Source organism: Homalodisca vitripennis, chromosome 2 (genome assembly GCF_021130785.1).
Source record: "Homalodisca vitripennis isolate AUS2020 chromosome 2, UT_GWSS_2.1, whole genome shotgun sequence".
NCBI lineage: Eukaryota > Metazoa > Arthropoda > Insecta > Hemiptera > Cicadellidae > Homalodisca > Homalodisca vitripennis.
Genome location: NC_060208.1, coordinates 183,130,875 through 183,145,333, shown reverse-complemented (window position 1 = coordinate 183,145,333; position 14,459 = coordinate 183,130,875). Strand labels below are relative to the sequence as shown.

Here is a 14,459-nt window from a genome sequence, read left to right as displayed (position 1 = left end):
TAAACTTAGCATTTGTTCAAGTACGGCTTTTTATATTCTTTTACTAGGTGATATACAGATTGCTTATGTCGTTAAAGGACTTACTTTTTACACCCTTGCTTCATCCATTGTTAAAAAATACTAAGACGGATCGTTTTTACTACGTATAGGACCAACCAAAAATAATAAAGGCCCTTGACTTCGTTAATTTATCAAACGAGTTGCTGCTCTGAACTCAGTTGGTTGTCAATGAAAATATAAGCAAATGCTATCGGAAAAAAGTCTCTGATAGTCGCAGATTAATATCACCTGATAACATGCCATTGGTTCTAACATAATGCTATTTTAGTTGCTCTTACCTTAAAATTCATAATACAGAGAAAACTTTTCAGTGCTTTGTTTACAATATTATAAGTTTTAACCTATTTCAGTATCAAATAATAATATAGTACGTGACTATATTATTATTATGGTGTAAAAGTTGTGCATAATAAAATACTCATGCACTTGTTGTAACATGTCTAAATTTTAGTCTCAAAATTCTCAATGTTCAAAGTCCAAAAACGTGCCTTTAGAGTAAGATGAGATAAAGCCTTTTGTTTCTGAAGATATTACTTAGTCTATAATAATCTTAATCTATACAAGGCTAGATGAAAAGTGTTCATTTGTAAAAAACTGGAACATATCCAAAAGAGTGTTTTTATCATGCTAATTACATCGCTTGGATAGAAAGTGCATTCACTATTCAATAACTAAACCACAGCGTTAGTAGACTGAATGGAGGAAATGTGCAGCTTGAAGTATAAAAGATGGTGCTGAGAACGGTTCTACCACTTAGCGGAACCACTCAAAGTCTACATTGCGTGATGTTGAGTAGAAGATTTCAGATCCTTGCATAGCTCATGTTCCAGTATATAGATGTTTACGTTAACGTTTATATGTAATTCAATCCATTCTTTTGAAATCTATCCTGACAACAAATTAAATTTGTGTGTCTTACTGCACGAATTTATTAAAACGCTTAGATTCAGTATATACTCAAACAATATAAATAATGAGACTATGATAATAATTTAGTAAATAACAAACTAGCTGAACCTTGTTTAAAATGTCTTTTCCTATAATGTCTTGTGGGGACACTTCTAAGTGACTTTTGTTCTAAGATGGGTTATTTAGGGACCTAAATATTTTGAAGCGCATAAAAATCAAATTTGGTTAGTCAGGGTTATTTTGAGAAATTTAAATTAATGAATTTTGAATTCGGTAAATATCACAAAGCGTTTTAAATGTACATAGTACACCAGGATTGTCGCTTCTTAATTTCCGAATTTGTTCGTTTTACTATTTAAATCTTGTACTAAAATATCTGCAAGTGTATACTAACATACCAGTTTCCCAATATTTATTTATTAATAAATTTAAAATAAAATTAATGTCATACAATTAAAAATTATTTTCTAAAAATAACTTGGGAAATAAGTGTTTAAAATTTTGTTCACGAGTTAAAAATAAATTTCCTTTTTGTTTCAAAATGTCCAGAGGTAATCTATATTAATGTATTTTATTTTGTATGAATATGGTTGGTTGCTTATATATTAAAAATTTTTTCTGTTTGAATGGTTTTTAAAGTGAATATTTCAATCTGAACAATAGTGATGTAGCTTTAATAAATAATATGATGAACATAAAGAGGGCTCTAAACCTAGTGATATTTTTACTTAAACTAATAAAAACAAGTTCTAGTACACAAAATTAACAATAATAATTATTTAACATTTCAAAACATCGTAATCGATTATTTTATAAGTGTTTATTTGGTTAATATTTTGGATCGATTGAAATTTAAAATAATACAATATAAGATAAAGCGGCATAACTATCACGACAGGCTCTAGGATTGCTGCAGGGGGGGGGGGTTGCTACGACTAGATATCATATAATTAGTAGTAGTTCCTAGTAGCGGGTTTACTTGAAATAAGCCGTGACTATGAATAGTGCAAGTTGACAAAGATATGACAACAGTCAACGCCATTTATAAGGCTTTAGGTTTAGTATTCAGGGACGTTTGATGGAAGGATATGTGTCAGAGTGGACATATGTTGAATTTTGAAAACAGCTTTAGATGCATATAATCTGAAGTTATAGGACAATTTTTTTAACTGTTACAGGAACGTTTCCGGGTGGAGGCAGATGTGGCAGTGAACCGTGCCAATATGCTGACTCGACTGTGGAAGTATGCGGCTCCAGAGGTCATGGACTCGGAATATCTGTTGCACGCTGGTGTCTTCGCAATGGTGGAGTTTGATGATGACATCTTTGCCGCTGGAAACTGTTACGATCAAGTAAGTTATTATAAATTACCGTTTGAATCATAGAACAATGAATTGTTAAGAACATATTTGCCACACGTACTTGTAGGTTAGGTACAACTGTTAGTAAACATTGTAATATTGTGTTTAAAGTTATTTTTTATAATATTGCATAAATAACAGTTGTTTTTTATGCTTAAGTTAGTCCAAGCAAATATTTTTTGCGTTAACAGCATAACAGAGGTCGGAAAAATCAGCTGCTACATAATTTAAGGTTTATCAGTGCGATAACCTCAAACTTTGTTATTGTTTCAATAGAAGTAAATGTTCAAAGGCTCTGTGTTTGATACCTAAACGTGATAGAATAACTATGTTCTTATGATAGTTAATATGTTGTAAAAATGAAATATAAGTCTTAGTTTTAATTTGTTCCTGCATCATATCAACCGTTCCCCACAAGGAAGAAAAATGTTTATAGGCGCTTAATAATATTATTAGCTTCACCTAAGGAGGCAGAAAAAAAATGATATCGCATCGAAATCAACAGCTTTTGATCAACACCTATTTTCGTCTCAACAATTTAGATTTTCAGGCATGGTTGTTCAAAAGTTAGATAACTAACATTAATCACAGATTATATTAATATAAAAATGCTATATACATTTATTTGTGTAAGTTATCATCTGATTTAAAACATTTTTCAGCGAGGTCGTAACGCAAATTAAGGTTAAAACGCTGTGTTTGCAGTGTGACACAAAATGAATAGCCTGTTTGCTTAAATTATCGTTTAAGTAAATGTCGACCAAGCTTTTCTTAATAATAATAACGTTTCTTGTTTTAAAAGTTATACATAATACGATATCAACCACTGAATTATGTTATAAAATATTTATTTATTGAATCAAGAATATATACAATTACTTTTACAATGCACTATTTCTTGAAAAACACATATAATATCTTAATCATAAAATATCTCATACGCGCACCTTCAGAAAAGCAATATTTGTACTCTGGGTTAGGAGATAATAAGATCATTTAGAGTTGTAAGAAATTTCGGTAAAACCTCGTATTTGAGAGCTGTATCATTTGTGTAATGAACGTAATTTCTGTATGCGTTTGTCAATCCTTTTGTTACAGTGAAGCCTGTTACGAGACTCGGTGTGGCATACTACTTCCTTGTACTACTATGTATGTGTTGCTTTGCTTGTCAGTTCCAGTACAAAGACTACTGGCTCTTCTGTCCATATGCCTACCGGCTGCCTGAGGGTCTTATCCTGGTCAAGGATCTAGCGGTGGAGTACAAGTACCTAAGTAACACCAGCGAGTGGTTCTACATTGCCAGGAAGAACGCCGAAAATGTTATCATCAACTACAATCAGTTCAGTAGAGGTTAGCATCTTCCATGACACATAATTTTAAACAATTCAGTATTTATTTGTTTTTTGTTTAATATAAATTCAATTTTTCTATACGTTATAGAGTATTTGAGGCAATCAGAAACATATAAATATATGCTTTAGTAGATAGGGAAGGAAAATCATGAGTGTTGCAGATGTTTCATGCATATGCAGTCTATGAATAATAAAAGGGTGGTCGAATATGTTATTATAAAGTTATTTTTTAATATGCTCTATACCCGCTAATTTAAGTTTTAGATGTCTGTACACATTTTCTCAGATTTTTATTCAAGTGATTTTGAAATAATAAACTGATTCAGTTTTATTGATGATTGTCATTGTACAGATTTTAATTTACCCTTATCAAAATCTGTCAGTCCACTACGATAAAATTTGCCATGGATTATTATACTTACTCCTTATAAATTTAATCAAAAGAATACTTCCAGACAGAGAAAACAAAACTGCCTAGTGACCAGTCTGAAGATAATTTGTAATGCACTAAGAGGTTTTACTTAACTTTTCTCGTGCGATTAACTAGAATTTTAATCCTAAGCATCGACATTATTTGGATGCAATTTTTAGTTACCAATTCTCACCATTTTTAGTTACGGGTTAGTTATTAGAGGCATAAGGAGATTTTGATTTTGATTAGTTCAATGCCACAAAAGTTAGTTTTAAATATTGTTTGTACGTATAACGTCATCTTAAGGTCTTCGTGACAGCTAGAGAAGAGGACAGATCGTAATCATTCAAGCGTAAACTTATATTTTTGTAACACATATCGAGTGCAAATGTCAAAAGTTGTATTATATTTTCAATAACTTTGGATATAACATCAATGGTATGCTATGCAATACCATTGGTATTAAACTATACTAAAACAGCAGTATTCTGAAATAGAAATTTCAACCGATTTCTTAGTTTATACACCATTATTGTGTTGACATGATTAAATATATTGAAATATTAAAAATGAAAACGTAGGAATTCGTAAATAAACGTAATTGCTTTTTGTTATTAATTTAAATGTTACTATTGCACAATAAAAGGTAACAATAATTTTTTTAATTAACAAGTTAACAAACATGCTTATGCTCCAGGCTTTAATACGTACACATACAACGAGACAGCTCACACAGACAGAGTGCCGGACGAGATCCTCAGTGTACGTTACGAGGATGGCAAGTGGAGTAAGCCTTACTACGACTGTGGAGGTGGCAACATATGGATGCTCACATACACTGTGCCTTTCTTTGGTTACGCCAACAATTCCTACTTCTTCAAGTGAGTTTCCTGTTCAATGCTGTTACTTTACTAATAAATATTTTCTAAGTGAAAGCAAAACATGGAATGTATGTCTTTTTAGACCATAGAAATGTTAAAGAATTCCTGTTCACAAGCAAGCGTTAACATTGCGTTTGACTGTAGAAATGTTAAAGAATTCCTGTTCACAAGCAAGCGATTAACATTGCGTTTGACTGTATTTAGTGGCTCCCTTAAAAACAAGAATTTGTCACTTAATGCAATTGTCTTTTACACCAAATGCAAAAGAATAATAATGTGCCCTTATAATGTGCTCTTAAATAATTTTCTAGCATTGAATGTCATTAAATACTCAATAATCTCATTTATGTTAGAGGAACAAGTGGAATAGACATCGACTTGAGGAGAGTTGACATCGATCAGTGTCCGCTACCAGCTGGCAGCACTCAGCTCAACATATTCGCAGCTTCTGACAAGTGCAAAAATCGAACGACAGAGGTATAGTGTCTTGTACATATATACATTATAAGGAACACTTAGTGATTAGATAAGGGTTTAATTTACATCATGTTTGTGGGGTTTTTAATAGAGGTGGTTTCTTTTATAGAATGTGCCCGCAATTATGAAATATGGTATTTGCAATCTATATTGAGGGATGTAATTAGAAACTTTATTTTAACGATTACGTGTATAGTGCAAATAAGATATTACAAAAGATAATAATTACTGGTAATTTTGTGGCAGATTCAAACCAACATCATAGGACACTCCGTTTTATCGTAGCAAAACAAACTGGACTCCTTATCACTACAATAATATAATTCTAGAATTAATATGGATTCATTACTATCAAGAAATTTAACTACACTTACAGAATTCTTCATTATATCGTCATTTTCATAATATTTTTATATCCACTTGAAACACTTTCTATATATTGATAGCCTAGCTACGAACATTAAACCACAAGAGTATTTTACAAAATATATTACCTCAAACAACAAAGAGCGATAAGGAGATATCGGAAACCCTCGGTAATAAAGACTGATGTATCGATTCTACCTCAGTTTACATCATTAAATAGAACAAGAGTAATACAAATAAAACACAAATAAATATAAACTTGTTCACTTCGTAAGTATAAAAAATTTAGAGTTGGTATGAAGTAGTTTCTAAGAAAATGTGTGGATTAGTGAAAAAGACACTACATTCGTTTAAAAGTAGATCGATATTTCCATGGAAATGTCTTTAATCCTTTGTTTGAAATTTCCAAAATTATTTTTAGCTATATTAAAATATATTAACAGTAAAAAATAGATATAATATTTTCATTTCTCTAATAAATTTTGAACCTTATAATCTTTAAACCATATACATCTTAATTAATTCTGACATTTTCTTGGTGTGATAAAAACCTACCGGTATAGTAAATATATCCTATCTTGAAATTTTCCAAGGAAATCATAATTCCTTACATAAACCTTTATAATTCCTTATATGATATAAGTACACACCTGAACTTTCGAATGCCATGATTGAGTAATTATTTTTACGCTCTGCTAATTAAAACACAAACCCTAGCTGTTATTATATCTTACCATTCTATTAAAAGAAACATATTTGAAAACATGTCACAGTTTACATTTAGAAAAATTTCCGATTTAAATAACTTTCCGTTTGTTAAGTTTATATTGATCCGACATAATAATCTGAACAGGGAAAATCTCATCCAAACTAAATTATTTATAAAAAGCCACATTTCACATATAGGTTTGCAAATCACTGCATTTACTTCCTTTTAACAAAACTTTGAATTAATTGATTTAGCATTCAAAACGTATCATACAGTTCAGAAACGCAAAAGTGATTGTAGCGCGCTCCTAAACATGTAAGCCATTATGCCTTTTTTGTTTTTAATTGTTTTAAAGTTCCAAATAGTATAGAATTTCACTTGAATAGGGATCACAATTCTTCTATTAGAAATTCAACATAATTTTTTTTTTTCAAAATAGTGTATTAGCTACAACTTTTTCATGATAATGAATCTATTTTATCTTATGCAACGCAGGGTATTTTTCCTACACAAATTATTCTTAACCATAATTTACTGATGAAACTAGATTTTTAATATTTAAAATATTTTGTAAATTAAAGTATTTGCAAATATTGAGTTTAGCTCCATTTTACCTTCATATCAGTGCTGCTTCTGAAATTTAACACTGTCGCAGACTTGAATCTCTGAATTAATCTAAAAATGTAGACAATAAATTCAAAAGGACAAAAAGAACCCTTTTTATAGTTTCGTCATGGGTAGACCATTCTTGGATGGACTCCAGATTCCAGGTTTCAAGTCTTTAACCGTGTCAGATTTCAGACGCCTTTTTGTATTTCCAGTGTGTAGCTTTGCCAGGCCTTGGGTTCCGGCGTGGCAGCTACAAATGTGTTTGTAAGCGAGGCTTCTACTACCCCGACACCAAGGCAGCTCATCGCTACTACAACGGCACAGTCATAGAGGAGGAGTACGAGAAACTTATGCTGGTTAGTTACTGCATATGTATGAAAGTACAGTTCCAATACGTCATAAATTGTAAAATCTTAAATATTCATTTAAATTTAGTGTCTTATTTCAGTGTTTATATATTTACAAGTGTAGCCTAAAGTTACATTAATGAAATGAAATTATTGTAATTAAAATTTTACCTATTTTGAAATCTTCTCATGAATCATGAATTATTTTCACAAATGAAAGAAGCAATGTGTAAATAATATCCATAGAAAATATGGGATAGTATTTAAATATTTTCTAATGTGGAATACTTTTAAAAGAAAAGTGTTGTCACAAATCTCACAGTCATTTCTCACAACTCACCATTTTTACTTCGATTTAGTTCTGGAATTGCAGGTATAAATCTTATATGATGTACTCACAGTTGGAGTAATTTAATTTATCCTCAGGGTGACGTGTTTCGATCGCATTGTCAAACGAACACTCAAATAACTTATTACTTGATTTTCTTATTGGAGTACGCGTTTGACAATGCCGTGATAGAGCGAAGCGCGTCACGCTAAGGATGAATTGGATTGCTCAAGCTGGGAGTACATAATATAACATTTTTTTCTCGCAAACTTTAAACTTGATAGGTTCTCCATTCTGCACATATTGTAATTTAATGTTGGTTAAATCCGTAATTGTTGCAATTTATTGAAATGTCATGAACGTTAAATTTACAAGTTACAAAATGTGTTAAACGAGGCCCATCTCTGACTCACTTCTTGGCCTTTTATTTCTCAATAGAAGTAACAGCTGACATATTAATTTATTTCAATAATGTAAAATTTATAAAATTTCTTAATATTGTATTATCTATGGTTTAAAAGCATTGTATGGCAATAGTTTACTCTTTATTTGATTAAATAGCAAATGTAGACGCGTTATATTCGATTTTGAATATTGCCGATTCCTCTATGATGCAAAAAAAGAAAAATCATTCCGTTCATGGATAGAACCTCACTACCGTGGGACTCGTTATGAGTCATGTACCGTTAGTTGAAAGAAGATCTATAGATACCATACACTTGACTGCCATTGGCTAATACATGCTGCGCTCAAAAATATGCAACTCGTTTAAAAAAATGGCAATATGGACATATATATCTTTCTTATTAGCTTTCCATGCAATCCAAAGACCAGTAGTCTAGTTTCTATAAAGATAAAATCCACTGCTGATTAATAAAATGAGAGTAAAATACTGATCTGCTTTAATAATAACGAAAATACACAATAAAAATAACTGCTTTGCTGGTATTTTTACAAGAGCTGTATATAGAAGCTTACGTTTCATTCCAAAGGGCCCAATAAAAGATCAGGGATTAAAAAGGTTTAATTCTCATCCGTAATATTAACCTCTCTTTGCCCAGGGCAGTAATGACTCGGCAGTCTAGCGGTTTGCTCATTTAAACGAGAAGGAGTCACTCAGTGGTCAAAATAGTATATGTAGACGGGTATAGGTTCTTGGTTGACTGCTATTAAGGCTTTTATAAATATATATATATATAGACATATTTAATTATTTTAACCCCATTAATAGCAATCATCATCGTCATATTTTTAAGATAAAAATATTTTAAATTTAAATTTTATTTCTAACAGTTAAGTTTAACGAAGGTGTAATGTGTTATAAGTCCTGGAACCGAGGGTCGATTTGTATTATATGAGCACAAAACCTTGGTGTTCCTGAAATAGATAGTGGATTCCCCTTCTGCGAAAAAAACTATTTTCAGTTAGCAAGATTTTGTAGGGATCGAAATGGATTAGTATCGAAAACTTTAAAATGTCTTCATATATTTTTATACCTTGAAAACTGCAAAACAGACTCCCTAATTGTTGCATGACGACCAGATAGCTAATCATATACATACGTACCATTTGCCAGAAATATACAAATGTTAGTTTCTTTATCTAGTAGCCTGGCGAATGGCAGAGAAATTAATTAACTAAAATACAATATAATCGGTTTTTAACTCCTTTAAATTATAATTTGTACTTCACTTGCTCCAAAAAATACATTATGTTTTTATTAGTATCTTTCTCGCAATATCAATATGAAAAAATACATGAAACAATATAATTAGACAGGACTGTTAGCGACAAATTCGATTACATTCTTAAAATTCGTTATATGAAAGAATTCGAAAAATTTCAAACAAATTATCATCCATTATCAATACTAATAATTATTATCTGATTTGGGTAACCATACCGTTCAAACTAAAATGTATATAATAAGTACAAAAATGTTATTTATATAGACAATATATTGTTGAGTGATGAGATCGTCATCTATTGGTATACACAAAATAACTCAAACAAACATTGTATTGGACCAAATAACAGGGCCTAAAGAGTCATACTTTCTGGCCGTATTTAATCTTGCACAGAATTCTCATAGTTCCAAGTTCTTATCAGTTTAAGGTTCCTAAGTACCTAATAAAGATTGTTAAATTTATAATAATTTGATTAGCCATTATTTTTTATGTTTCTCCCCCTAGGAAAGTAATTTTTCAATGTGGTCAAGGTTCGGAAAGTTTAAAAAACTTGTTATTACAATCGTTATTACAAATTAAACGATTTAAATGCTGTTTTGAACATAGATTACAATAAGACCAATAGATAGGACATCGGGTGCTAGCAGGTGAAGCCACTGCGGAGCGGCTAATACTCAACAATATGGCGGCGCGGGCGTGAGTCACCCTACTGAGGAGCGTCGCCTTGCACCCCCGCTCTTCACTTCGCCCTTGTCGAGCTTACTGTTAGTAGTGACCTGCTATACACTCCGCTTACTAACCATTTTGTACTTCTTATAAAGGCAATAGCTAAGAAATATTTTAAGTTGAGACTACACCATTTTTCAAAGAAATTCAATGAATCAATACACAAAACCAAACTTAGAAATTATCTCTTGAAAACAGTAACGTTCATGGGGCAATAGTTGGTTCATTAAATTTTAAACTGTTCAAGTTTTTCAATTGTATTGTAGTTTTTGTCTTTTGTTTTGTTTGTCATCATGGTTGGAAATGGTCACCTAAAAACAAATCTATTTCTATATTTTCTTTCTTTTTAGCGCAATTTTAATTGAAAAAGGTCAATAAACTAACATTTATAATATATGACTTAAAACTTCCTCCTCTTCTCAACTGAGTATTACAGATTAGTTACAATTACTTGTAAACGTGTACCGTAGTTGTAATTATGTATGCTGAATCGCGGTAGGAAGTAGGCTCTTTGTTAACTAGACGCGGTGCGTGGGCATTGTTTGTTGGTTCGAGACCGGTCAATCAGCTGATCGTGTTATCTACGGTGATACGTTCCGAACCTGTTGGGTGGAGAGAGGGAGCGCAGTCTTGAAGTTTCGACGACAGGGTGCAGACCTCAGTAGAGAAGCAGTATTTCTTCCTCTAATCCTATAGTTTGGGATCTAGAGTAATTCTTTTAATCGGGTGTAAATTTAAATCAAGTTTTAATTTTCTTTAGTGCGTTTTTAGTTTCCTATCAGCCTCCATAGTCTTCAAAGTAGTAAGTCCCGTACCAGCGTTTAGTTAATATCTTTTATTTCATACTGTTGTGATTAAATTTGTAAAATTTCCCATATTACAGAGTCTGAGAATTAATTCAATTTTTGAAGTATTGTGAATTAAATTTTGGTCGTAAAGTTAATATCAAGTTTTGTGTTATATTGATTTTGAATATTTTGAGAAGAGAACTTTTTATTTTATTTTGTTAATTTAAACCATTTTGGAGAAGTATACATTTTTAGGTTTCATTTAATTTTAATTCTTTTTTTAATCAGACTCTTAATTAGATTTGATCGATTGTGAGAAGTTTTTGAAGAAAATCAAATCTAAAGTTTGTAAACTTTGTTAAAATTTTGGTGAACTCTAATTCGAAATAAATCAAGTATTTCCGAAAAGTTGTTTTGATTTATAAAGTATTAGCTCCAAATTAATATAATATATGTGCTATAATAACGGTACAAACGTACAAACATTTAAGTAATTTTCCATACTTTATTATAATTAATCTATAAATCTTACTTATTGCCTTACTAATTGTATAATAAATATTTACAGTCTTAACAAAATATTTTATTAAACCTTTATACACTTTGTTATAATATGTAAACATAAACTTTAGATATTGTGTTTTGGGATATTTTGAGCTGAAGGATTATAAGGTTTAAAGTCATGTTTCCCTCATCTAATAATTTACCCGCATATACAAACTTTGCTCATATTATAGTATATATGCAAACAATAAATAGCAAATAAACTCTTAGTTGTAGGCCTACTTGTTTAGAGTATTGACTCAGATTGAATTCCTTCATTAATTACATAACTTATGTGATTTTATTTGAAGTAATTACTGTAAACAAGTACAAATAAAGCGTGTTCTACTCACTTTTTATAATATGCTATAATGTACGATGCGAGGAAACAGATGGCCCGGCACGGACCGCACGGAGCGTTGAGCTCCAAGCGGTCGCGGCACTCGTAAACTAACGTCTCACAAACAATAACTTTCTGGCCAAACCATAAGAGCTAATTGAAAAAGAAAATATGTTCTGAAAACTTCAACTATTCAACAACATTTTCTACCGTTTTTAAACTTGCCTGACCAAAAAACGGCAAAAGTAGCAGCCGACTAACTTTTTTATGTTAAGTTTTAAAATGTAAACATAATTCTCGACTTTATTTAATTATTTAAATTGCAAAACTAAATTTTTTAAACATTTGAATGATACCAAAGGCATCCATAGCTTATTGACTTCACTCATACACAGTTTCAAAGTATTTTCTTTATTCTAAGTAGGGTAGATCACGAGTTGATTGAAACGGGAGAACTGAATTTTTACACTAATCGGAGCTTAGTTTTGAGTTTCTATCCCACGAAAACATGGCGGACCTGGCTTCACCTGCCCCAATGTTGGCAAGATAGGCATAGCCCATCTATTTGGTCTTATTGTAATCTATGGTTTAGAATGACGCTTCCAAGAGCTCTATCACGAGGCTAATGTTTTTTGACGTTGATTTTATTTAAAAAAACTGCATACTTATTAAATGAGTAGATGACCTCATTGATCTTAATAAAATCAATAGTCTCTGAATTATGAATATTTAATGTTGCAGTTTGCGTGAAAGTTAATAAAATGCCACCTTTTTGTTGACATCGCCTTAAAGACTGTAACTGCTTGTTTGTAAATAATTGGCTTTTTTATACGTTTACTCGTACATACAAAAATAACCATTATATATTTTAATTTAGCTCTCAATAGCAAAGGATAGCTCTCTCTAAATCTTGGATATATAGAATTTTTTATCCTATAGTAGACAAACGTCCTCTGCGTAACGAAGGATATTTTTGAAACGAACTTACGTCTCCAAATTGCCAATTACCTAATAATATCATTTATCATACTTAGTACTAGCTTTTCATAGATAGGACCATGGCTGGTTCAGATTAATGCTAACCAAAATTATGATTTTATTACACCAACTAAAAATGGTAATTATGGGACACCATATCAGTTGTCAGGTTTAAAGAGGGTGTGAGGAAATATTAATAGGTAACTTTAATACGGTTTGAACAGGGAGAAGAAAACCAGTACAACAACTCCGAGGTATTCGTGTGCCTGCCTTGTGCTGAAGGCTGTGAGGCTTGTCTGGACGGCAGCCCCTGCGTAGTGTCTCTAAACTGGGTCATGCGCACCGCCATCCTCATCATGTCCTGCGTCTTCATCTGCTGTCTTCCCGTCGTCGTGCTCTTCACCTGGAAATACGGCAATGTTAAAGTAACTGTCATACATTCTTTCACCATATTATTATATTAAAACCACCACACGTCAATGTTTAGTTTATATCTTCTCAGTTAAAATATGTGTACCTATTTACGAATTAAAGATCTTTATAATTATTACAACTACACATCTATCTATGTACTTTAATAAAATTGTACAACGTTAGTAACATAAAAACTGAATCACTTCTTCAACTATTAAGGTTGAGTACGTTAGGTATAGTGTACCTAGATTTTGGTTGTAGATTTAAAATTTTAATAATTAGGAAAAGGCTGAAGTGTAGTTTTTTCGTTTCATTTTTATTTATAAGTGAACGTAACCTTTTTGTACTGAAAAAAATAAAGCATACAATTTTGTATTTTGCATTAGAAAGTTTATTGTAATAAAACAGAGTCACACTTACAACTAATAAACTTTCTTCATTCTGTGTAAAAGTTGTTTTTGAATAGGGTATATTGGTTTAATTGAAGGGTTATAGAATGGTTACCATATATATAATAATAAAAATATGATATTTAATTAATAATAAACCTTATTTTCATATGAAAAACAATTACTATGAATGATTGGAACAAAGTAAAAATTTATAATTTAAATCAAAATACAGTATATATTATTCGATTTGTACTTATGAAAATAATGAGTAAGTTACAAGCTCCGTTATGATTTAGAGCCAAAGGCTTTTATGTATATGGAGCCAAAAATTAAACACTGTAGATATAAAATTCGTTAAATATTAAAACAGTTGAATCAAGTGAGCGATAATCAGGTAAATGAATTCCATTTCTGAGTGACAATTTCACTTTACCAAAAGAAATGTTCAAGACATACAAATTGTAAACCATCATAAAGAAATAAGCTGACATTAAGTTAAATTGAGAAACACTACCTGGGTCATACGTGTGTATTAGTTATCAGCTGTTGTAAACAAAACAAAAATTATCCAATAAGATTAAATTTTGGAAATTTGGAATCCTGTGAAGCAGAGATGTATTTTAAATTCATGAGATGTACATCAAGAGTGTAAAAGCTTGCAATTGATACCAAATATGTATACAAAGAAACAGTTTTATATACCGAATGGCAATATATTAATTCTGACTCAGTGATAGTTTCTGGGCACTAAGTCTAAATAAAACGCCTTCCAAGTGTTT

At 31.2% G+C, this 14,459-nt stretch overlaps 1 protein-coding gene across 1 annotated transcript in view; it reads left to right on the top strand.

The window, feature by feature from the left end:
* The first annotated feature begins 2,150 nt into the window (after window positions 1-2,150).
* LOC124355133 (probable G-protein coupled receptor CG31760) overlaps window positions 2,151-14,459 on the top strand; it is a 29,297-nt gene continuing 16,988 nt past the window's right edge. The window contains exons 1-6 of the mRNA XM_046806101.1: window positions 2,151-2,321; window positions 3,503-3,680; window positions 4,792-4,975; window positions 5,329-5,452; window positions 7,349-7,492; window positions 13,099-13,299. Of these exons, the coding sequence (XP_046662057.1) occupies window positions 2,193-2,321; window positions 3,503-3,680; window positions 4,792-4,975; window positions 5,329-5,452; window positions 7,349-7,492; window positions 13,099-13,299 (960 nt within the window). The 5' untranslated portion in view covers window positions 2,151-2,192. The remainder of the gene's footprint in view (window positions 2,322-3,502; window positions 3,681-4,791; window positions 4,976-5,328; window positions 5,453-7,348; window positions 7,493-13,098; window positions 13,300-14,459) is intronic.